Genomic DNA, 24,896 nt, shown 5'->3' on the forward strand with positions numbered 1-24,896 from the left:
CCCGTAACAGTGCCGTGCCTGCAGGGTAACAGTCTTTGGTCTGTTGCACAAGGTTTTTGAGCTTTATTTTTATGCTAAGAGCATCTATGCAGGTGTAAAATGGTTTAACCTGTGAACTGGGAAACTGCGTGCTGAGGCAGGAAGATGTCCGCTGTGACAGCCAAGCATCACACATCCGGGGGACCCCAGGAGGACTTCTGATGGGCAGTGGGGCCTCAGGACTCTTCCAGGACAGATGCGGGCACAGCCAGCCAGTCATGGTGGCTTTCCCCAGAGCCTGCAGTTCTTAGGTCTTCAGTTATTTGCTTTTGGTTATTGTAGTTGCTTAGGGGTCCTTCCTCTCGTTTCCTGAGGTAAGGTCTCACTATGACCTCCAGGCTGGCCTCAAACTCACTACGTAGCCAGGCTGCCTCAGCCTGCCGAGCACAGGGCTTTCAGGCACCCTGCGGTCTTTTCCTCTTCCGAGGCCCGTGTTCCTAGTGGTTGCCCTTCTGGGAGGAGGTGCACCTCAGGATGTGACCACTGGCCACTGTCCTGGGGGAGGACACTGCCACGGCCACTGCTGTGGGCCTGCTCTGTGCTCGCCTCCCTGGCCCCGCTGCTCAGCCATGCATCCTGGGGACTGACGTCCAGCAGCTCAAGGTGTGTGTGGTCCCCGGGGGCCAACAGGCCGCCAGCACTGGCAGGGATTTCCAGACCATTCTGGAGGAAATGTAAACAGCTAAACCCAGAGCCTGGTGCAGTCCTCATCCTGGCTGCCCTCGTGGAGGAGATGCTGAGGGACGCGGCCTCTGCTCTCCATGACGGGGTCTGGGAAAGCAGTGCCGTGCTGTGGCGCCTCTGCGCCCCCCGAAGAAGAGATTTGCTTAGGTCACATGCTCCCTGGCACCCAGGAGCAAAGTGGCACCAGGGCACTTTTCTCTCTTCTGCTCTGGGCTCTGAAAGCATGCACAGGCTTGGGGTGCTTCGGCTGCACCTGCTGAACCTGCATCCTCACAGAGATGTGGTTCTAGCTCAGAAATGCAGGCCTCCAATAGCTTAGGCTGCAGACTTTTAGCAAGGTGACTGGGTCCTCTGCAAGCGTTACAGCCCCACACTCAGCACAATGGGTGTCTGGGTGAGGTCTGCCCCTGTGCACCAGCAGATGCTCTGCAGTGTTCCGGCTTCCCCTCACCAGGTGCCACCAACCAGCCCCTGCTCTAAAACTGTCCCCGGAGCACTGGACATGACGTGCAAGCCTAGGAGCCCTGCATGCCACAGGCTGAGGCAGGAGGGTCATTCCTATTGTAGGCCAGCCTAAGCTGTATTGAGAGACCATCTCCGAACAAACAACAACACACAACCCTGCCTCTGGATAGTGCCCCGTGCTCCCACGGCAACAACCTGCAGTGGTGACCTGAGCACCAGGGTGATGAAGATGGACATTTGTTCTCTGCGCGCTCTCATCTCTTTGACAGAGACGCAGGTGGTCTCTGGGGATGTGCCGGGAAAGCTTGGACTCTGCCTGGTAAGTAACTGAGCTACAGAAGCACAGAATGGAATCAAAAGCTCAGAGCCCCCAAACCCCAAGCTACATCAGGCAGAGCCCGCAGACAGCGTTGGGGCATTTCCAGTTGACAAGCTGGGTTTCTCAGAAAGTGCAGCTATTGGATTTATAATAATGTTTCAGATTCAAGGGGGCAAAAAGAGAAAGATCATGTTCTCTGGTCATGAAGATCCTCTACTGTTAGTAGTCTGGAGGAGCTCTGTGAGGGCATGCAGGCCTCTGGCCTGGGACGGAGGAAGCGGCCGCAGCAGCTGCACAGCAGTGGTGGCCACCAGGGCTCCTCCTGGCTGGAGGTCTGGAGAGACAGCCTTGCAGGAGGCAGAGTAGACTGCAGGGTCCCTCTGTAGTGCCGGCTGTGGGGGGTCCTGCCCCAACATGACCCAAGCACCACCCCAGAGAGACAGCTGAGCCGCTGCCAGGCTTCCCGAAGTCACTCCTGCCTGCCCCGCCAGCGCCCCCTGCAGGTCCAGACTTGCAGTCTCCTTGAGCTCCAGGCCAGTATTGGTACAGGGGGTTGGACCCAGAGCCTTTGCATTGAACATTTCTAGGCCTTTGAACTTTTCGTTTTGAGAAGCTCTCAATAAGTTGCTAAATTGCCCAGGTCAGGATTGAATCTGCGATCCTTCTGCCTCAGCCTCCCAGAATGTTGGTACTTACAGGTTAGGGTTAGGGGCTCCATGGGCAATTCTTTAGGACGTGGACACACACGGAAGGAGATGGCTAGGTGGCTGCAGGGCTCAGGGTGGAGACCTCCCTGCCATGAGCCACGACATGCCAGTGTGGCGGTGGCCAGCAACGAGGTGGGCAGGGCCCTCACTGCCTGAGCTGGAGGGGCCCAGAGGCCTCCTGGTTTCATGCTTCTGAAGCAAACCCAGGGAGGGGCACACACCTGTTGTTCAAAGTCACCATCTAGGGGACCCCGTGATGGCAGGTGGCGGCAGGTTTGCCCTCGGCAGACAGCCCTGTTGGACCTGCGCTGCTGCCTCTAGGAAAGCAGTGGACAGGACACATGAGCAGGGACAGCAGGGGCCACACGGAAGGCTTGAGAGGAGACTGGGGCCGTGGGGAGCTGCAGACCGAGCAATGGCTGTGCCTGTGCTCTGCCTCCTGGACACCGAGGGCCTCCCAGCTTGGACTTGGGTTTGCGTCTGGGCCTCCAGGGTTCACAGCTGTGCCCATGTATTGTCTTTCTTCCGAGGGCTGCAGGAGGTCTGATCTGGGCAAATGTCTTCACCTAGAGCACTGCTCCCCACCCCAGCGGAGTGCTGACAATCCGGGTCCCCAGGGGCCACCCAGCACGGGGCGGCTGTTGGGCCATGGGCCCCACTTCCGTCCGCTGTATTAAGCTTCTGTGTTTCCTGACAGTTTCAGCAATGACCGTGCTCCAGTTGCCAGGTGTCCAGCAGTTCCACGTTGTGTCTGGGAACGATTTTTTCAGATAGCTATCACGCGTGCACCTTTGTGTTTCTCCTGAAACCATCTGGCGGCCCCATTAAAGTGTAAATGGGAGCCTCTGGAATGAAAGGAAAACAAACCCCAAGAAGAAACGCGAGCTTCATTAAAATCACTATTGTTCTGGAAGCAGAAGATTGAGAACTCATTGCGAAGTCACCGTGCGTGCTGTGATCTAGAGCCCGGGACCCTGCCACATCCAGCTGGAAGGACACAGCCCTGCGCCTCTGGGGACCAGCTGACCTGGCTGCAGAGCTGCAGGGACTGAGGACGGTTCCCCATGGCGGAGGTGACCTGGCCTTGCTGGCGCGGTCCTTTCCAGCATCTGCTCTCATGGTTCCTTCCCCTGCAGCACTGCTTCTCACCAGTGCCTTGGTCGGTATTGGGAAATGTGAGCCCCAAATCCCCTCCTGTGAGTCAGCTCCCCGGAAATCCTTGCTGCACCACCCATAAAACTCAGGCGCTCCTCCCTGGGGGCGGGGGAGCCAGACCTACAGCAGGGACCAGGCAGCTGTCAGGATGCTCCCAGTGCCACTGTGACCCGTTTGGGATCCACTACCGATCAAGGGTACACAGGCCCCAAGGGCTCTGAGGTCCTGGTCACTAAAGGAGGCCTCAGATTCTGAGCTGAACTGTGCATGCAGTGGTCAGAGAGCCCACATCACTGTTGCCCAGGGCAGCGGATGGAAGCAGAAATCAGCCAGGGAGGAGAGCCGGGGCGCACACATACCAGAAGGGATGCAAGGCAGTGACCTCGCAAAGGACCCTTGAGTACAAATGGACTGCTGTCTTTTCATGATTCACCCTCTCACCCAAGGGGTCCAGAATTAGTGTCTCCTTTCCACCTGGAGAAAGACAGTCATTTCCAGGGCCCAGAAGAGCTCTAGAGAGGTGATGAGGGACACAGGCTGGCCTGGCTGGCCTGCAGGGCTGTGCCCATCACAGGTAGGAGGGTCTCCACACTCTGTATCCAGAAAGGCGAACCCTTTCCTCCAACTCTTCTGTGTACTTGGTCTCCTTCCCGCCATCCCTTGCTACTCTGGGTGGACCCGCAGTCTCCTGAGCCTGTCTGGAGGCCGCCCCTGGTGGCCACCACCCCTTATTTCTTACTCTGTTGGAAGCAGGGACTGTGCTTCCCTCTGGGCCCATCTCAATGTGTGCCCTGGGGCCTGGAGACTATAGGCATGGCTGAGACAATTCACACTACTGTGTGAAAGGCTGCTTTTTAATTAGATCTTGGCAACTTGCTGGTGGCACTTCGGGAGGCACACTGACCCTTCAGTGGCCCTCCCACAAACATGGGGGTTGGAGCCATTTCTAGTTTGAGGTTGCGAATACAAGACAGAGGCGGGAGGCTCTGCTTGGCCTCAGATCGCCCAGTGAGCTGTTTTCCAAAGACAGCGCCAGCCACATTGTGCGGTGGAACCGGGCCAGCCAGGCACTGCTGCCGCGGAGCCTGGGTGCGTGACACCAGGTCACTTTCGAGGCTGCTGGATGTTCTGGGGCCGCGGGGACGGGTGCTTGTCTATGGAGGCGTGGGGCTTCTGGTGAGCCACCTGCGCTGCTGCTGGGGGGAAGTCTTTGTCACCCTGCAAGGAGACAGGAACACACAGGCTGGTTACTCAAGAGCAAATGCATTCATGCACAGAAGCCCTAGGGGCCCAGCTTTGTACATGGGGACAGCGGCTGCAAACGAGTGACAGGCGCAGGCCTGTGGACAGCGAGAAGCTGCCCCTGTGGCAGGGGCTCCCAAAGCTGTCAGAGCAGGAGGTACAGGCAGCAGGAGCCACGCATCACAGGACGGGTGACGCTCAGGGCTCTGCCCTGTGAGGAGGCTCGGGTGCCACTGGGTGTGGCAGGCTCTGCCATGCCAGAGCTGCTTTTCTGATGGTCCGAACTGGAGCACGTGGGGACCTAATGCTGAGGCTCATGTACGGATGTGTCAGCCAGACTGGGGAGCTGGTGGGCAGAGAGGCACAGGGCGGGCTGGAAGTCGGGGAGGAGCACTGTGACCCGCCTGGCCTCGGGGAGGTGCCTGCTGTGCTCATCGAGGGGCCAGCGGGCTTTCTGTGCAGGAAGTGAGCAGGGCCAGGCCAGGCTGGAGCCTGCTGTGCTGCAGCTGAGGATCTCACACGCGGCTGCAGCCACGTCTGCCCCGGGCTCTTAGCTGGTGGTGGCCCTGGCTCTTTCAGCGGAGTTGTCCCTAGCAGTGGCATTTTCTTCAGCCCCTGTGTAAGGGACACAGAGCCTGGACACTGTCCCAGTGGGAGGGGCCTGTCTTCCCCACCAGAATCCCCAGAAGACAAGAGTGAGGACAGAGCACCAGCTTAGCCAGGGGAGACGGCACCTCGGTGAGGGCTGTGCACGGGCCCAGCCGGGTTCACGGGCCCAGAATTCACATTTCCTGCCCGTGTGTTGGGAAGATGGCTGCTGTGCCGGTTCTCTCTCATTTACACATGGGAAACCTCTCTGTTCAGGTCACTCTGACCCCTGGGCCCCGCCATGGGGACAGCACCTCAGGCTGGGTGCGGTCTGCACTTCCTAACGACAGAGGCCAGGATGGGGTTGTGAGCACCGCGGATGGGAAGAGGTGACGGCTCTTACTTACCCGGGCGATGACGCCGGAGATGAACACGGTGGGCTTGGGCGGGCTGGAAAAGAAGGGGAGCCGGGTTTAGCAGAGCTGTCCCGGAAGGGGGCAGGGGACGGGAGGCAGTGACTGCGTGGAGGTGGGCGAGGCTGGGTTTGGGGTGCGTGACCTCAAAGGTGGTCTCAGTAGCTCCGTGGAGGAGAGGATGGAGCAATCAGGGTGCAGACCTCGTCCTCTGTGTTGCTTTTCATGTGGGGCCCGATTGCCCTCTCTCCTGAGGTTTGTCTGGGCAGGGTGAGATAAAGGGTGGCAGCAGCAGCGGGCAAACTCCTACGAGGGGTGCTTTCCGTTTGCTTTTGGGTTAACTCAAATTTCCACGATGGCCAAACTCAGCGGTGCAGGTTCAGTTACAGAAACAAATGGAACAGGCGCTGGCCTGAAGCCAGGCCGGAGCCATGGAGTGCTGGGATGCACTTCCTGCCCCACCCCACCATGGCCCCAGAGCCTGTGGCTTCCAGCAGCTTCTACCCGGGAGACCCCAGAGCCAGTGCGAACCCCCACAGCTCGCTGCTCTCCCACCCTTTCCACAGATGCTGGACCTGCAGGAGCACCTGCGCTTGGTGTCCGAGGTCTGGGACAGTGTCTTCAAGGTCCCTCCCTGTCGGAGCACACGTCATCTCCCCCCTTTCAGAGTCTACAAGATATTTCATGCACACACACACACACACACACACACACACACACACACGCATGTGCCAAACACATTTTGCTTATTCCCAGACACACGGCCGTCCCACTTGCTGGGCGCCGTGAACGAGGCAGCAGTGAGTAGGGTACACGGATCTGGTTCAGGTTCCTCCCTCCAATCCTCTGCGTGTGCGCTCAGAGGGACTGCTGGGTCCTACGGTGATGCCCTGCTTAGGCTTTTCTTATTTTAATGGTGCTGGGAATTGAACCCAGGCCTCAAGGATCCCCCACTGAGCTGCGCTCCCAGTCCCTCCCCCTTTGCAGTACTAGGGGTTGAACCCCAGCCTTTGTATTGTGCTACCTCCCCAGGCCCTGCCCCCTTTTCTTTTTGAGACAGAGGTCTGCTAAGTTGCTGAGCCACTCAGGCTAGGCTTGAGCTCAAGATCCTCCTGCCTCAGCCTCCTAGAGCGACAGGATTATAGGCCTGCATCACCACACCTGGCTTATGATTAGCTTCCGGAGGAGCCGCCGAGCTGTTTTACATGGTGGCTCCACCATTTTATGCTCTGACCAGAAATGCACAATCGTGCTGGTCTCTCCACTCTGAAAGCCCGTGTTATTTTCTGTTTTGGTTGAAAACCATCCTAATGGGTGAGAAGTGGTGTCTCATCACAGTTCAGATTTAGCAGCTCATGTTAAGAGTTGGCTTCCTTGTAAAAGGAAGGAAACACATCCGTGTGTTTTGATTGCTCAAGGTCTTCTGGGATGAGGGCATCCGTCTGCCCCAGTTCTTCTCGTCTCCTCAAACCTAAAAGCCTCCTGGGCCGTGAGGACCCTGGCTCTGCCTGTGACAGCCATGGCGAGGTCTGCCTGGGGCCCCGGTGCTGGCAGAGCTCTGGCACCGCAGTTTCCACTGGGTTCAGCCTCCTGCCTTTAATGGCATCTGACATCTGTGACTGCTGTTTGCTGCACTTCTGCAGCAGCAGAGAAGTCTGGAGCCCATCGCGAGACAGCGACTCTAGCGAAGTGACAAACCAGGAGCCTGGGAGGCAGTCGGGGGGCAGTGTGTGCAGTCCTGCCAGGGCCCACATGCGCGGCGTAACCTACATTTCCCAGGTTCTGCAGATGGGGGGCAGCTTTGAGGATTTCTGTAATCTGATGAAAATCACCCGACAGATGCTGTTTTGAAGATGCACCAGTTTTCTCTCAGGAGGCAGAGACGGTGAAGACTGTCACCTCTCTGCCCCCCAGATTCTCAAGGCTCCCCAATCTTTATAAAGACACCTACTGAAATCACAAGGAACTGCAGGGCAGGTGGGACGCATCTGGGTTAGTCCAGGGAAGGAGCCTCCTGCCAGCAGGACCACGTGGCTGCCGAGCGTGTGTCCTGTCACCTCGCCGGGCTCACCGTCCTTACACAAGTCCCCTCACCTCGCTCTGCAGCGCCCTGTAGAGTCTGCCTTCCACCTTGCTGGCATTCTGTGGAAGCCGAGGTCCACAGAATGAAGTCCTGGAGATGCTGAGGGCACAAGTGACCCTCAGGAGTTCACATGTCACAAGACCAAGCCTGAGGTCTCTTGCACTCAAAGTCCCAAGAGGCCGGAATTAATACTCCTTAGAGCCGGAACTCTGAGCCCCCAGGTACTGCAGTGTGGTCAATGGATCTGAGTTAATGTTCCAACCTGTCTCCAACACAAAGATGACCTAAATCACCTGACACCTTTTCTGTGATTTCTAGGACTGCAACCTTGTGTGTTGCACAGAGATGCTTCTGATCTGACTTCTGCCCCCCTCTGAGAGGCTACTCTTGAGGGAGCCAGACAGGAGCCCAGCGGTGACTGCTTCCTGTGTCCCTCTCATGCACGACACAGCTGAAGCATCCTCGGGCAGCCAGGTGTCTCCCAGGCCTGGGTCTCCAGAGCCTAACGCTGTTCCGGATACAGCCTCTCCATGCCTGGGGAGGCTGCGTGGGCCCTGGCACTCCCACTCCCAGGCTCCAATTCCCACCCCTTAGGCCCTGTGCCAGCTTCCAGTGACATTCTTCACTTTGCCCAGCACTTTGCCAGCTGCCCTGCAGGCTCCCCTCCCCCACCCCTTCAGCCAGTGCTCTGCAGGGATGCCGAGGTTAGCTCGGCCATGTGAAGGGCTCCTCCTCACATGCCTCCCGAGGCCAGGCAGTCCCTGCACCCCAGTCCTGCTCCCGGCTACAGTGCAGGGTCTTTTGCCTTCTCCCCTCTACCCCGGGGGCTTCTGCACCACCCTGAGAAAATGCAGAGCCCCCGTTACCAGAAGGGATTCCATGCTAGGGAGCAGGGGCCTCAAAGCCCTCTGGACTGCTCAGCCTGTTGCTCCCCAGCACCCGGCAGGGTTGAGGGTGGTGGAATTTCCGCAGGGAGCACTTGGCGTGTGTGTGTGTGTGTGTGTGTGTGTGTGTGTGTGTGTGTGTGTGTAGGGCCAGGCCAGCAGCTGGGTGAGTTGCTGCTCCCTGGGAGTCAGGGTGGCTGCGCAGCATGTTCGGGGGTCCCATTTCACAGAACCTCGTCAGGCAGCAGGGTTCGGAGCTAGGGCATTTCCTGCAGTGCTCTCTCCCGATCAGGGAAACACACAGAGAGGCTCCAGTGCATGGTGTTCATGGAGAAGGACATGCGAGTTATAGCACTGTTTGTCCTGCTTTTTCCTCTCAAGGACAGGGACAGTGTTCGGTGATAAAAGTGACTATCAATCACTTACGAGAGGCCGGCACCGAGTTAAGAGCTCTCCTTAGAGGACGGTGTGGCTCCCTCTTGACCCAGCCAGGAGGGAATTGTCATCTCCAATGGGGCCAGAAGGATGAATCAGAGAAGGCGGGCGACTTCCCAAAGGTTACAGCACTGAGTGCCGGGGATGTGGAACAAAGTGGTTTGGAGCTGGCGATCAGCCCTAAGCCACACCCTCCTTTTAGGGGCCTCGAGTTTTTGGTTCTGTCCTCTGTGTGTGATGAAGGGTTGCAGATTTTTGCAGTCTGAACACACTCTGAGAGCCTTGATTCAACCAGACAGTAATTATCCTCACATCTGCCTCTCTCCAAACATTTACCTTCTGACTCCAAAGTGGTTTTTTCCTAAATATTATTATCTCTACCTGCAGCACTCACCTACCATACAGTACATCCAGTTACAACCGCGCCTGATCCTCTAGCAGTGCGGCCACTGTGGGATGGGTGACAGTGGCCAAAGAGGCTGCCCACGTATCTGGGACCTCCGACTCACATCCTCACTTGGTACCCACCCGCCACCTCAGTCCTTGGTTTCTGGGCTCTGGGACCACTGTGCGGGGAGGCTGCAGCTACTCTGTGCAGCGAAGGTGCAGTGCATAGGACTCTGGGAGGACAGAGGGACGCGGCTGGTGTGCAGCAGCTCGCCAAGCCCGCAGTCTGTGGGTCTGTGTTCTCCTGACTGGGAACAGCCCGAGGACTGCTTAGCTTCCCAGCCGCTGCAGGCAGAGGGAGCCAGTGAAAGCAACATGGTGGCTGGGCACGCTGTGTCGTGTGGGGCTGGGGCTGGCGTCCTGTGACGGCAGACAGCCGCTGTGTAGGGAAAGCGCCCAGAGGACAGGGTCACCGAGCCACCAGCTCCTGCACTGCCTCTGACGACAGCCAGGAAGCAGCAGCTGTGACACTGATGGTGGCCACAGATGCGTGGTGTCACCTGACGCCGCCTCAGTAGCCAGCCAGGCTGTCAAGTGCCACTTCCTCTCTGCACAGTGCAGAAGCACCTCGGAGTGAGAGGGACTGTCCCCGACATTGTCTGCTGCTTGGAGGCCCACACAGTGCTGGGAAACCTCAGGGCAGTCCCTGCCAGGTGGAGCAGTAGGCTGAGCTGGGGACAGGAGGACACTGCTGTCCCCTTGGGGGCTCAGAGCTCACCCCACATGGCCTGGGCACTGACCATGCCTCTTGCGGCCACCTGGGGGGCTCAGTCCCACGGGGACGTGGACGGCTGTGGTGCTGGGCTGTGACACGGGAGGCTGCTCCGAGATGGGTGCCTGGGGACAGGGCTGGCACCGAATGCAGAGGGCGGCTGCGGTGAGCTTTCACCAGCACAGAGCAGACACAGAGACCCGTGGCATTCTGCTGGCACCTGAGAGGGGCCGGTGAGCGGGGTGTGGCTGGCACACCTGCCCGTGCCCGGGAGAACGCTGCCCTCCTCCCTCTCTTTTTCTCCCTCCTCCTTCCCTCCATTTTTTTCTCATTACACAGTTTGGACTGGACTATAACTCAGTATGTAGTTCAGGGTGGCCTCAAGCTGGTCACGATCCTCCTGCCTCAGCTTCCCAGAGTGCGGAGGTTACAGGCGTGCCCTGCCATGCCCAGTGAGCACGCCCTTCTCAATGCCCTCCTCACAAACTACAGAGCTCTGGAAACAGTTTCAAAGCAAAACCTGAACCTCTGTTTTACTTTGCTCTGAACCCCTGGCTTGGTGCCTTTGTGAAGTCTACGGAAAAGTACATTCCCACCTGGGAGCTTTTAAAATATTTCTCTGTAAACACGAGCAGGCAGAAAACAAACCCCTGGTTGCCGTTTCTAGTTCTTGAAAAATTTCCCAGGCCTGGTCTTAATTGATTGGGGTTATTGATTTTTCTGGACACCAAAACAGTAATTGCAGGGCTGGTAGCAGAGGGAAGGCCACACGTCAGTGTGACAGTGGAGGTGGCTGGCTCGGAGCTGCGGACCAGCCCACCAGATGGCAGTGCTGGTCCTCTCAGGGCGGCAGTGTCTCCTGGGGACAGTGCCCCAGCCACTGGCTGTCAAGGGCGCCTGACTGAAGGTAAAGGAAACCAGGCGAGTACTTTAACTGCAGCTCCAAACCCAAGAGGGGACAGCCGGGGCCCGGACCCCTGCGGGCTTTGCTGCACGGATCTGAGACTCTTCTCTGGGACTTGGGGTTTCCTAGCACCGGAATCACAGCCTGCAAGTCCTGCAGGTAGAGGCTTCAGCCTGGCCTGCCTCAGTCCTCCCTTCCCTCCTGCAGCCCTGGGACAAGAGGAAGAGCCCCGCTCCCCCCCGCCCCCCCCCCCCCGCCCATCTCCTGAGTCCACCCAGAGCGGGTCTGGATCAGCGGATCAGATGCTGGGCTGTGCCCCCGACAAGTCAGAACCACACCCACTCCCTCTGCTCTTATCTGACTCAGACACACCCAGAGCTTACAGTCCACATAGGGGCCAGCCACGGGGCTGGGGGAAGCCCTGCCCTCAGTGCTGGTCTGTAGGATGGAGCGGCACCCACTTGGCAGAGCAGCCGAGGTTTAAGAGGTACTTCACTGAGCTCAGGATAGGACTGCCCGACAGTGTACACTTAGTGACATTGATGGAACTAATCCTTAAATAACGCTGTTGTGTGTTCAGATTGTAGGTGAGAATGCCTGCCTCCCACCTTCCTGTCACATCAGAGAATTCCAGGTTTCTGAGTGTGTCCCCGAGGGCACCAGGTCACCCATCAGGGTTTTATTTTAACTGAGTTTGCTGTGAGCACCTAGGTTCCCTGAGGTGGGACTGGGGGCACCATGATGAGAAAGGTTTCCCAGGGCCAGGGAATCAGAGTCCTCACCCAGCGCAGTACCTACGGTTCCTGCCACGGTGTAGGCAACCGCCAATTCCCTGCTGGTGTCTCATAACTTCTAGGAGGGGCAAAGGCGGCCACCTTCCATGTGGGGGCAGCCTGCGCAGTCCTGGGACCCTCTGAGACTGCAAGGCATGCAGTAGAGATTTACAAGTCACCTGATTTCAATAATGCACTCGAAGCTATTCTGAAGTGTTCTCAAACTGCGGTCCGAACACAGGACAGCAATTTCTCTCGAGTTTATTTAGGGCGTTAACTCCAATAACGCCACTCTCTTTGATTCTGAACACATCTGTGTTTCAGGCTCATGCTTTTGAATTTCAGTCATGTGGAAGTGCCAAGTAAATCATCAGCGATGACAACCTGCACAGGGACTGTTGTTGGGTTTTGGAATAAGACCTTCCAGGTCAAGGGTCATGCTGGAGAGGAGGGGCTGGGGACGGCTCTCACAGCTGCCAGCCCCACCGATGCAGCTAGGCCAGCCTTGTTACTTACAAAGTGGGGAGGCAGATAAGGGATGGGGTACAAAGCTGGGTGACACCAGAGAGAGCAGACAGACCCACCAGGAGGGACAGTGCTGGACCTAAGCTCGCTAAGCCTGCATTTCTCATCTGAGCTCAAGAGCCGAGCATCCCCTCCTGAGAGCTCCATGGCATGGCAGGTGCGACCCAGGGGAGACCTGGTCAGAGGTGACTGTGAGCCAGGCAGGTGCAGGGCCAGAAGGCAGTGTGGGGACGGGAAGATGGGGCTCTGGGTATAAAGGAGGGCAGAGAAACACCGGGCTTGGGCGCAGAGGACGGCGGCTCCTGGACCGTGGTGTGGCCATAGCAGGCATCCTGCAGAGAACAAACCAAGCAGGGCCCTAGGGCTGGCCCCTCTGCCCCGGGAGAGGCCGTGGCCACAGTACAAAGCGGGCAGCCGGGAAGAGGACTGGCCCTAGGGCTAAGTGTGAACATACTGCTTTCCTCCCTCCTCACCTTGAGGTGAGTGTGAGCTGACCCTGCTAGAACCTTTCTTCTTCCATCATGGCTGGCTAATTCCAGGTGTGCTCTTGAGCCATGTGGTGAAGTTGCGCACCTCACAAGGCCGCCTTGGCTTTATCGCGCCCATCCCACGTTCTGGCCTTTCCCGAGCAGTCCTGAAGTCCCTTTCCTAGTGTCTTTAGCTGTGCTGTCATGGCTGCCTCACTGTCCAGAATGGTCCCCTTCAGGGTCACTTTGACTTTGGGGAAGACCCGGAAGTCACCAGAGCCTATCCGGGGAATCACTTGCAGAGGCCGCCACCCACCATCTGTTTCCCTGGCAGAAACAGCCATCAACACTTCCAATCAGTTCAGGCCAGCAAGGCCCGCTCAGAGACACCCATGAACCAGGACTTGCGCCCAGAGCTGCTTCAGAAAGCGGCGAGGAAGACGGGACCCGCGGGTTCCAGTGACGGACTATTGTGAGGGGATGCGTGGCCACGTGCCGTTAGTGTAATCCATTACCAGCTTTTAATCTAAACGAAATGTCTTGCTCACACCACCTGACTCTTACAGCGGTTTAAGAAGGCTGCGACGGTCGCTGGTGACAGCCATCAGCTACGGCCACACAGGTGCTCAGGCACACAGGTGAGCCTGAGGTTAGGGTCAGATGGGAGGGGGCTGTGTGCGGTGGGGGTGGCGGGGATGTGACAGGTGACAGAGCAGCTCTGTGACTGCTGTGCCTGGCTGGGGAGCTCCGGGGCACCCGGAGTGTGGGCGTCTGTGCTGCCACCCCCCACCGTGCCTGCCCACTGCACGCGGTCCCCAAAGGGAAGCCAGGTGACTGGCACAGGGCTGGTGCTGTGGGACCTAACGATGCCCAGCATGGACATACTGGCCTTCTGGCTCTGTCCACATAAGGACACTGGCCCGCACGGTGCAGTGGGCTCAGACGGGCTGGGACTGCTCTGCAGGCTGACTGGTGCCCATGCTCCGTGGGACCCCATGCTGCTCCCAAGGTGACCCCACTGCTGTGCACAGTGTTACTCAGCACCAGAACGCACTGCCCAGCAACAAGTCCTCGAGTGGCTGCGTAGACATGCCAGAACTGGCCCAGAAAATCCAGTCTGGGGATTGGTCGTGGGGAGGGGTCGTGGGACTACCAGGGAGTCGGGAGGACATGCAGGTTGGGCTCAGCTGGAGCGGTGTTTAGCATAGCGTCCATGGGTGAAGCTCCCGGATGGAGCCCATGTGCATGGATGGTGCCTGGGCACGAGCAGGCGGGAAGTGCAGGCCACTGCCACAGAGCAGTCTTGGAGGCAGCGAGCCACAGCCCACGAGATGAGCACCGGCTGGATGGGCCGGCTTTGTGAGTTCAAAGTGCAGTCTGCAGCTCTCCCTCTGCATCTGCCTCAGTAACAACCACTTTTTTTTTTTGGTCTTTTTTGAGGCAGGGTTTCTCTACATGGTTCAGGTTGACCTTGAACTCACTATATAGCCCAGGCTGGCTTTGAAGTCACAGTGATCCTCCTGCCTCAGCCTCCCAAGTGCTGAGATTACAAGCGTGTGCCACCACGTCCGGTGTACACAGCCATTTAAACACAGAACATTCCAGCATTGTTCCAGTTCAGTAACGGGGCTGAGGAACCTAAACTGGGACTAAAGCACATTTTCTGCACTTAGTTTTCAGAAATGATTCCCATGGCAGGCGGCACTGTATCTTAGTCTTCCATTCTTTTAAAGCAGAAACAAGTAAAAAGAGGTGGGGTGGGGGTGGTGTCATAATCCCCTGCCGTCCCTGCTCTGACCAGCAGAGGGAGAATCACGTCACTCAGGGAGAATCAGGTGCCTGCGGGCTCCGGGTGGCGCAGGTTCCAGACTGAGCCACAGGGCTGGCTCAGGCAGGGCCTTCCGTCACTCTGGAGGGCACAGCACCCTGGAAACGCGGTGTGGCCATGCTGAGCTGGGACACCGTATCTTGGCCCTCAGGGCTTTCCTCTGCTCATGCTCCCTCTGCCTGCCTGCCCTTCGGATCGGAGCAGCCAGTAAATCCCAGCTCTGGGGCTGCCCGCACCGTATCTCCCGTGGCCTTCCCAGCTGTGCAGCCCCAAGGACTTCCCATGTCACCAGATGGGAGAGGCAAGGGTGACGTGGATGTGCTGCACTCAGGGCCCAGCACCGTGCCCGATGCCCACAGGTGCCCACAGAGCCCGTCACGAGCACGGTGGGCCAGCACCTCAGTTGAGCAGGAGCCTGCAGTGGCAGTCAGGGCGATTAGGCAGGTGATCCATCTGGGCCGTTCACCGTGACCTTCTTAGGAGCACACGCGACTCCACGTGCCTGGTGGGTCTCAGGGCTTGAGAAGCAGCCATCAGATAGCTGTGGCTCCCTTCTCGTTACCCGCTAAGCTGGCCCGGCTGGGTCCACAGGAAAGTGCCTGACACAACACCCAAGGCGTTTTCTGCAGACAGAGCTACGCAGCCATTCTTCTCTCCTCACCGTGGCGGGGAGCCTGCTCTGCCTCCTCAGCTAGAGTCTCCGACTGAAGGTCTCACCCCTGACGCACTGAGTCTTGCTTCTGAGACTTTCCTCTCCTTACCTCAGGTCCCATGCCAATCACTGGGCTCAGTGACCTGCTGGTCAGTAGTAGGAAACAGCTTATTTCTGTTCTTTCCTTTTGTCATCAGAGTGAGGCACAGGGTTTGTGGGGAATGCCTGACTCCCTGGGGGGTGATTGGCCATGCCTTATAAAGGAGGGTGCTCCCAAACAGGGAGCGTCCATGAGGCTTTCTAAGGGCCCAAACCTTCTCCTAACACAGGAAACCCAAGTGCAGGATACTAATGCTTGTACGGCAGCTCCCAGGCCTGAGAGGGCCTAGTTAGCTCCTTCAGCCAGCACAGGCAGGAGCCGCCTCTGCTACAGCACGGGCAGCTCTGTGGACCACTCGGTGCCTCTGATGGGGGATAGGTCAGCAGTGCGGGATTCTGTCCTAGAATCCTGGAAGCATTGCCAGGGAGCAGCCCAGTGAAGCAGGCACTGAAAAGACTCTTTCCCAACAATTAAAAGAAATAGACCGAAGGGCCCATGAGGGATGAATAAATTATTAAACTATTAAGAAGTTGCTATAAATATGTGATGTTACTTCAATAATTCATAATGGGCTGGTAGAACACAATTCTTAAGGCTCATGAAATACCGCTGGCTTTTGGAGGTAGCCGGAGTCCTGGACATGTGCCAATTGCCTCTTTACACAGCAGCCTGGAGCGGGGTGCTGGGGAGCCTCCTCCCTGGCACCTCAGGGGCACAGGGCAGGGCCTTGCTGTGAGGTGCTCTTGGCTGTCCACGTGCCTGGCTGGGCCTGGGAAGGAGGCCTGTGCCGCCTCTGCCATGCAGGAAGGTGTACTCCCAGGGGTGTCAACCTCTCCCCCCATTAGGGCCAGTGCAGCCTGCCCCCCACACCCAGCCAGCCGGGGATCACTTCACCCCTCTGCTCTGCGCCTGCAGCCTCTTCCACCTGTGGGCTTTCTGCAAGGCAGACATCTTTGGATCTTATAGAGGCAGCGAGTTACGTAAATTATGTGAAGAGCACGCAGAAGGGCCCAGGGGCTCCGTGTTCAAGTCCTCAGCTTCCCTACAAGAGCATGTGCGGATATCATGTGCAAGAGTCTCGGGGCTGCAAATAGCCTGGCGTCGTTCAGTTTCTGCCACCATGAGATTTAGCAGGAAGATAAAGAACCTTCGCAGTTTTCCAGGTCCCTGGATGTTCACGTGCTCTCGCTGGCAATGCCAGCACTTGCCACTCACTGCATCCTCCATGTCTCTATGTGACCCCCCCCAGGACCACGAGGAAGAGGGAGGAAGTTGGAACACGTGCGTCAGGAGCACCAGAAACATTTCGGGTCGTGCATTTATCCGCAGAGTAACCCTAGGTCTGTTTAATCAAACCCTTGGCCAGACAGATAGAACAAAGGAGACGGGGGAGCCCTCACAGTGCCAGCCCCACCCGGCCTCTTCACAAAGCCAAGCTCCAGCAAGCCTCTCCTGTGTCTGTGTGGCCCTGCACGGTCAGAGCTCAGGCACCCGTGGCCCTGCACCTTCGCTGTGCCACGCGGGAGGAGCAGCACACAGCACCGACTGCCACCCACACAGTCCAGGAGGCACCGGGAGAGCAGGAAGCCCAGGACTGGGCTCAGCCAGGGGCACAGCCGGGTCCCCAAGTGCTTGGGGAAGCCCTGCTTGCCCCAAACCTGCTACATGTACAGCCTCAGCCTTCAGGTCCAGATGTTCTGTTGTGCAATGTGACCAGGGGTCAGCTGAGTTCCGGGACACTGCTTCTTGATTGTCCCCTACACAGCTAGCTGCCCCGGGTGAATTAGGCCGCCAGGCCATCAGATGAAAACCAGGTAACCCACTGGTAACTGTGTTTGCAGAAGGAGGCCTTGGGCCAGAAGTCCTGTCAGCAGTGACCTCTCAGAACCTGCTGCTGATGACCACCACGAGACCAGGGTCAGAGGCAGAGCTCCGGCTGGGTCCCGTGTCACATGTACAGAGGAAAGCAGTGTGTGTTCTTGGGAAGGTCGCACCCTGCAGCTAATGCAGAACTCTGCGGAGATCTGCTGTTCTTCTGCACCTCTGCGGGTGCCGGCCCCTGTGCTATAGGGCCACCGGGCTACACAGCGAGAGCTGGAGCCTCTGCAGGGCTGGCTGCGAGCAGGGTGGGGTGTTCGACCTCTGCTTTTCAGCTGTGACCATGGAGAAACACAAGCTCCACCAAGCACCCTGCAAGCCTGGTAGGCAGTGGCACATTTAACAGCAAGGGGACACTCTGCCCTCCTGCAGGCCGCTGGACCTGCTACACACCCTGCCTGGGAGGGCAGCAGACTGAAAAGCAAGGCCCAGGGGGGCACCTGTGGGGAGCAACTGACACATCTGCTTGGGGGGAAACCCCAGATGTGATGAGCCTGTTAGTCAGGTTGGGGCGTGGACCGAGTGTGTTTGGCAGGACATCAGGTCCCTTAGCCACAGGAACAGCATTCATTTGGCACATGGAGAAACACACACATACACACGTGCACCCCTGAAACAAACAAGGCTGGTCCCTGCAGCGTGGCACAGACTCTGTCTCTGCTAGATCCCATTTCATGGCCAGAACTACTCATCTCCCCCACTGGACTGACCTGGGGACCCACAAGTGGGCCGGAGCTTAGTTCAACACACACAGGTCGCTCTGGAAATGGCTGTGCGGTGCTCCTGAACTTGCACACGTCTAGAAATCGTATGGGAGAGGCAGGGAGGCTCAGCACACAGCTCCTGGTCCTCAGGCCAGGTCAGCTGCAGATGGGGCTGCATCCCCCACGAGATGGCCTTGGAGCCTGGAACCAGACCCCAAGAATCAGCGGGGGCTCTACTCATTAATATGGGGTGATCTTTCCCAGGCTGCAGCTATATTGAGTTGAGATTCACTGATTTGAAGTTTGGGTTTATGAACTGAAGGGCTTTAGGCCACATACACAGGAGGGAAGAAAAACATTAAAACCCTTAAGAAAATAGGCTTTGGTGAAGAAACCCATAGCATACTATCATTAATTTTTTTGCACAAAATAATTGATATATTTATCACATATAATTCTCTTGGTGCAATCATGTCTCCTCTGAGGGGAATTTATCAGATAGACAAATCTGAGCTACCGTGTGCTCTGAAAGCAGCGCCACACTTCTTCATGCGTATTTTAGACTCAGTATTCCTAGGAGGCCGCTGGGACTACCGTTCACCACCACTAACCCAGCTGGAGAGATCCCACAGCACGCAAGCACACTTCACACCTGTGTTGGTGTCTGTGACTCAGAATTCTGTGCACACACACTTTCTGATGAGGATCCGGATGGGTCACTGGGCACAGAAGACACACAGAGCTCAAGTCCAGCCACATATAGTTGCACAGGATGACACGAGGACAAAGACCCAGACCCTCACTGCCCCGAGAGGCGCGAGGCAATGGGCTGAGATGCCAGGTACACCCTGCCCCTGCTGAGGGGCTTCCTGGCCCAGCCCCTCCTCACGGCCCAGGGCGCATTCAGAAACACCTGCAGCATCCCGCCCCCCCCCCCCACTTCACGGCTGAGGGGGATTAAACAGGACCAGGGGGATTTCTCTGAGCTGGGCTGCACTGGGGGTTTCCAGGAGGGCCCCCTGGGGGATGCCTGCCTGACACCGCTAAGCCGTCCCTGAGCACTGGCTTGACCAGGCGTGCTAGGACACCCCGTGCCTCGGTGGCAGGGCTGGGCTCATGCAAAGCAGCTGACATCCCAGCAGCAGCCCTCTGTGCCTCCCTGGGGACAGCAAACTCCCTGCCACCCAGTCCATCAGTGTCCCCTTTTCTCTATGCAGCACTATGTGTCCAGTCTCCCCAGGCTGATGAATGTCCACAGGTCCCACAGTCCTGGGAGCCTGAGGGGTGGCAGCAGGCAGCTCGGGTGAGCTCAAGCCACAGGTCAGTTTTTCACCTAAAAATGGCCGAGTGAGTAGCCAGAGCTTCAGGTCTGCAGAGGCACAGAGGGGACAGTCCTCACCACTCCTCCACTGGGAGACATTCTCTGAGGACCAACACACTCGCACCTGGTGCAGGTGGGGACTATGTGCTAGAGACAGGCTCGCCTGTCCTAATCCACCAAACCCCAAAAACAGGGTCTCCAAGGTGGACCCCACTCCACACGACTGGTGTCCTTGTAAGAAGCACCAATCGATCAGGACACAGATAGGCACACGGGCTGGGGGGGGGGCAGCTGACTGACCAGCTGGACCAATGGGCTACCTCCGCCCCCAGCTTTAGGTCTGTGCCATCTAACTGACCTTCAGCAACCTTCTAACTTGAATTCAGGTAATGGGGTCTTGGCGATGCTGGTAACTTTTTCATTGGTAGAAAGCGCAGATGGTTTTATACCAAGTTGCTGTTGTTGCTGAAAACCAGGAAATGGAAAGAGGAGATCTTGAAAGGATTCGACAGATGACGGCACACGAAGCAGCAGACCATAAGGACGTCCGATGCCACGTAAGTTGTCCGTACCCACACTGATGCCTGTCAGGGGGACAGTGGTTGTGATCCAGGCGTAGGAGCAGGAAGTGGGGGGCCCCACACCTGAAATGCTGGGCAGGCTGAGGGCACTGCGGCTTCCTGTGTCACACAGGGTGCAGTGGCGACAAGCGGTGGCCCAAGTCACTGTCCTCTGGCGCCCGCTGCAGGGCTGGCCACACTCACCACTCCACCCGCAGCAATGTGGAGCAGAGAACCTCGGGGACATGGGTAACGTCTGGTGTACATTTAGCAGGCTCTGGCAGAGGACCCGGTGTGTGTTCCTGTGAAACAGCTGCTGGGTCCCTCCTCAGGGAACAGCGGCCCTGGCAAGCAGGGGGAGTGTAAACTCGAGAGCTGGGGGCGAATGGGGTAAGGGAGCTCCGGAGGGCCAGGGCCCGGTCCGCCGGGGCCATGGGAAGCCCAGGGCAGGCTGCTGCCGGCTTGGAGGATGACAGCCTTGTCCATCATCCCCGCTCTGGCCCCTGGGACCCGCCGTGGAATTTCAACACTGCTGTTTATCACCTTCTGGCCATGTCAGCTTGTCACATGGAACAATTAATTCGATGATCTCAAATTGGGCCTGACAGGGCGCCCCTCGACGATACACGCGCTTAGATGTGGCAGATAAATGCCGCTCCTTATTTCTCCAGCCCAAGGTCACTTTCATTGATTTCCGCCCCAGCTTCTTCAGCGCCCACCCCTCACCAGCATGGCCCGAGCTAACCGAGGCCAGTGTGAGGATGCTCGTGATCTCAGGCTGCCGGCAGGTCAGCTGATGTTTTCAGAGGCCAAGGGCTATAACGGGGAGAAACCCACCTGAGAGCTATCAGTGAAGAATTAAAGGGAATATGAAGTAAAGAAGCTCAAAATAGGTTCTGAAAATTACAATTTATAATGAGCTTAAAAACACATCCATAGTGCAAATTAAACACCCTTGAAAGTCTAGATATCTGCAGGTAGCAAGGAAAAGCAGTATTTTTAAAAACTGATTCTAAATTTATTCATCTCCCAGCCTAGACGCGATGCCAAAGCAATGCCATCTTAACAAAAACCATCTGGGTGAAAGGATGCCCACCACCCAGTGATGGCCACTCATGCAAAGTCTGCCCCGGAGTTACAATTCCGCAGCCCTCTCTGAGGACTGCAGTTAGAAGGAGCCGCAGACCCAAGCATCAATCACAGCAGCAGCACAGAGCCGGACATCCAGTGCCTGATGTACCGAGAAATCTACTTCACACGTCCTGATGCTTCTGGCCATCGCCGCAGCAGAGTCCCGGCCGTTAGGAGGCACAGCCATCTTTTAGAGCCATGTTCCTTGATGAAACGTCAATGCCAAAGAAATATGGACCGACCTGCCGTACAAATCCACCACCGCTCCGCCCTCTCGCCACCACAGTTTCCCTAAGATGTGCAAAGCAATTTCAACAGCGGAGTGTTTGTCCCTTTGAAAGAGTATTTATGACACCAGATGCCAGTAGAAAAGGCACGTTATTGCATTGATAGCTCACTGGATCAAAAAACTAGAAGGATGATTAAAATCCAACTCCATGCACATGCTCGTGCCGATTCTATCCCATAATAATTTGGTGTGCACAAGGTCACCAAGCTCGCTGGTGATACAGCCCACCAACTCAGCCTCCTAAGGGGGTCCTTGCATTTTGCCACGATGCCTTCCAAGGACAGTGGGACACACAGGATGCTGGTCATGCAGCTTCACTCCTCTGTACCATCGTGGCAAAACTTCCCACCTGTGGGATGCTACGGGCAGGCAGGCAGCGGAGGGGTGGGAGCATAGGCCCACGCAAGAGAGGAAGAGCTGCTGAGCTCTTTAGTGAAGAGAAAGGCAGGGTGTTAGGGTCACTAATTAACACATCACACTTTCCAAGGAGAGAGTGTGTCCCAGGTGCCAGGCCACAAACACGGGGAAAAGCACAGGCATGTGACACCGAGGTCCCGCCTCGGCTAGTCCTGCTGGCTACGCACTGGATTATACACATCATTGCAATGCTGAGCTGGGACCGCTTTGGTGTTGGCAGAGTTCCCAAAGGCACTGAAAAGGCCACTTGCCCACCTCGCCTCCTGGGGGGACTGTTGGCTAGCCATGTGGGTTTGCCAGGCGTCAGCTTGGAAGATTACTGAAGCAAATGCCAAAACACAAATGGTGCACTGTTTGGGTGCAAAGCAAAACATACAGCACCAAGGAGAGCCTGCAAGCCCGGTCCAGGGCACAAGCTCAAAGGGAGCACAGGGCTCCCTTTCCCTTTCCTGTGCTGTCCCAGAATATGACTCTGAAAACTTTAAACTAGAAATCTGAAAAGCACAGCGACTTTAATTCTGTTTAAGGCTGAGATAACTCATAAACGTCCACCCAGGAGCTCCCCTGCCCCCGACCAAAGCAGGGAGACCACCTTGCTGTGGATGAGCCAATCTTGGGGTGTTCCTGGCATCCTTACTTCTATTATCTTCTCTCCGCCAGTGATCTAGCACAGTTCCAGCTTCAGCAACCCCACAAATATGGGACTGTACTCAGCACGCTGTATATTTTACTCTAAACAAAACTGGCAGATGCCCACTCAAGTCTCTCTCACTTCATTTGCACATCAAAGTCCCAGAAAAGAAACAGATGCATGCACAAACTTGTGCTGCAGATGGAGACAGAGGTGCCAAAGCTCGGTGCCTTCCCTGGGCCAGCAGCAGCCCTGGCCTGGACCTCAGGAAGCCCGGGACCGCTCCCTTAGCTTGGAACTTTCCAAGACGGAAATGCTTCCTGCCTGCGTCAGATGGACGCAGGAAGCCTGGCTCAAGAGGCTCACCTGTGCTTTTGGTGACATAAACGTGCCTGGGAGCAATGAGAGAAACTATCCAGACAGCAACACACTAGGCTGCCTCAAGCGCAGGCCCCCTGGAGACACATGTCACTTCTCTGGCTCTGTCCTCTTAGGGATGAAACCTCGGGGGTGGGGAGGGGCCTTTGTGCCCACCTTGGCCCGGGGTTTTCTTGCCCATCACCCAGGGACTCAGACAACAGGGCACAGAGTGAGCACTGACAAGTGCCAAGGCCTGGGCATGGTTCTCTTTCTCCTGGAGCAGACCTGACCTGCTTCCCCCTCTTCCCCTGCCAAAGTGAAGCCTGGGGCTCTTCACCTCTGGGGCCTTGGCAGAGGAACTCAAACTCTCCCTGTCCCGCAGCATTTGGGCCCGCCCTTCCCCCTGGAGACAACTTTTCCCACTGAAGCTCAGAACAGACAAGCTGCAGTGAGTCACTGGCTTCCCGGCTCCCACTTCCTCCTGATTGTACTTTTCCCCCTCTGACTTCTTGGCTCTGCAGCCGCCCTGAGGAGTCTGCCCTTCTGGCCTGTGAGATCTGGGAGCACAGCTATATGCAGCCCGGTGTCGCCAGTCTTAGGGCACAGTGCTCCCCACGCTGGGCTGGGAGGTTCCTCCAAGGCAGGAGCATGACACCCTTAGAGGACCTGATGTTTTCAATACTGATTTGTGTGGATATCCCGCTCACTCTGACCATCTAAGTTAGGCTTTAATTACCATGGAAACATTTCAACAATGTCCCAAAGTCACAGGGGAAGCTTTAGATACAGGTGACCCACTTCTAGCCATTGCTAGGAGCACTGAGAAAAGCTTTTCTTGCTTTTAAAAAAAGACCAAAAGACGTCTGTTTCAGCCTTTGGAAAGTACTTTCCTGGATGCACCCTGGACCTGTCATGCCAACCCTCAGAGGCAGCAGGGGAAGTGGCCCAGGAGGACGGCAGAGCTCCCAGCAGCACAGAACGGAAGTCTGTGGGGACAGCCCGTGGGCCTCACCTCTCCCATAGCCAGCGCCACCTGGCCCTGCCTCAAGTGACCATCGTGTCCATGTCATTTGAGCACGGACCCTTTCCGCATGAGCATGCCTCGATCCTCACTTGCCCAAAACAGTCCTGGGTCCCCGGATCCAGCCACAGCCCCCCAGGAGGCCCTGGCACTCAGTGAGTGTCTACTTTCCCAGCTACAGAACTGTGGACTGGACTGGACTACAGCCACTGGACTACTGCTTTCCTGCAAAAGGACTTCCTTTTGGAGGGAACATTTGCAGGACATAAATGTACCTTTCTGGCACCTTAAATTTTATAATTAAGTGGCTTCAATGCACTCCTATTAGTGTACAACTGTCACCACTATTGAGTCCTAGAAAAAAAGTGACTCGGAGCTATTAAGCAGTCACTCCGCATTGACCCCAGGCACGGGCAGTCAACAATCTGCTTTCTGTCTGTGCGATTTGTTTCTTTTTAGTGCTTCAAGTACAGGGAACCATATGGTGTCTGGTTATCTGTGGCTGGTTTCTTTTACTTAGCTTAATGAGCTTTTAATTTTTTCTTTTCGTTTTCTAACAGGGTCTCACCAGTTGAGGCTGGCCTTGAACCCACTACACAGCTCAGGCTGGCCTCAAACCCACTGTCCTCTTGTCCCAGTCACCCAAGGCCTGGGTTGTAGGTGTGTACCACCACACCCACGCCGCATAACCTTTTTAAGGCCCCTCTGATAGGGTAACATGAACTGGCACTTCCTTCTCTTTCAGGCTGAGTAATATTCCACCGTGGAGATATGCCCTACTTTGTTTATCCATTCATCGACTGACATTCGGCTTGTTTCCATCTTTTAGCTACCGGGGGATCTGACAAACACTCATGGATAAGTTTTTGTCAGAACACTCGTCTTTAGTTCTCTTGGGCACACACTTAGGAGCAGACTTGTGGAGTGATGGGGTAACAGTAGTTTCTGAAGGAGCCACAAAACGCCTTCCATAGCAGCAGGGGCTTCTTGTCTTTTGCTTCAAAATGTATTTACTGTGATAAAAAGCAATAATTAAATTTATCGTGGTGGCCATTTGCAGAGTATAGCTCGGCAGTGCTGAGTATATTTGCAGTGTTATGAAACAGACTGTCAGAACTTTTCCTTCTGCAAATCTGAAACTGGGTACATGTTAAACACTAAC

The 24,896-nt window shown here is 56.6% G+C and overlaps 1 protein-coding gene across 1 annotated transcript in view; it reads right to left on the minus strand.

The window, feature by feature from the left end:
* Window positions 1-4,202: 4,202 nt before the first annotated feature.
* Dap (death associated protein) overlaps window positions 4,203-24,896 on the minus strand; it is a 40,428-nt gene continuing 19,734 nt past the window's right edge. The window contains exons 3-4 of the mRNA XM_003466706.5: window positions 5,607-5,649; window positions 4,203-4,587 (exon numbers count right to left, since the gene is read on the minus strand). Of these exons, the coding sequence (XP_003466754.1) occupies window positions 4,474-4,587; window positions 5,607-5,649 (157 nt within the window). The 3' untranslated portion in view covers window positions 4,203-4,473. The remainder of the gene's footprint in view (window positions 4,588-5,606; window positions 5,650-24,896) is intronic.

The sequence above is a fragment of the Cavia porcellus genome, unplaced genomic scaffold (assembly GCF_034190915.1).
Source record: "Cavia porcellus strain 051 isolate PalLab524CR breed Dunkin Hartley unplaced genomic scaffold, mCavPor4.1 scaffold_11, whole genome shotgun sequence".
In the NCBI taxonomy this organism is placed as follows: domain Eukaryota; kingdom Metazoa; phylum Chordata; class Mammalia; order Rodentia; family Caviidae; genus Cavia; species Cavia porcellus.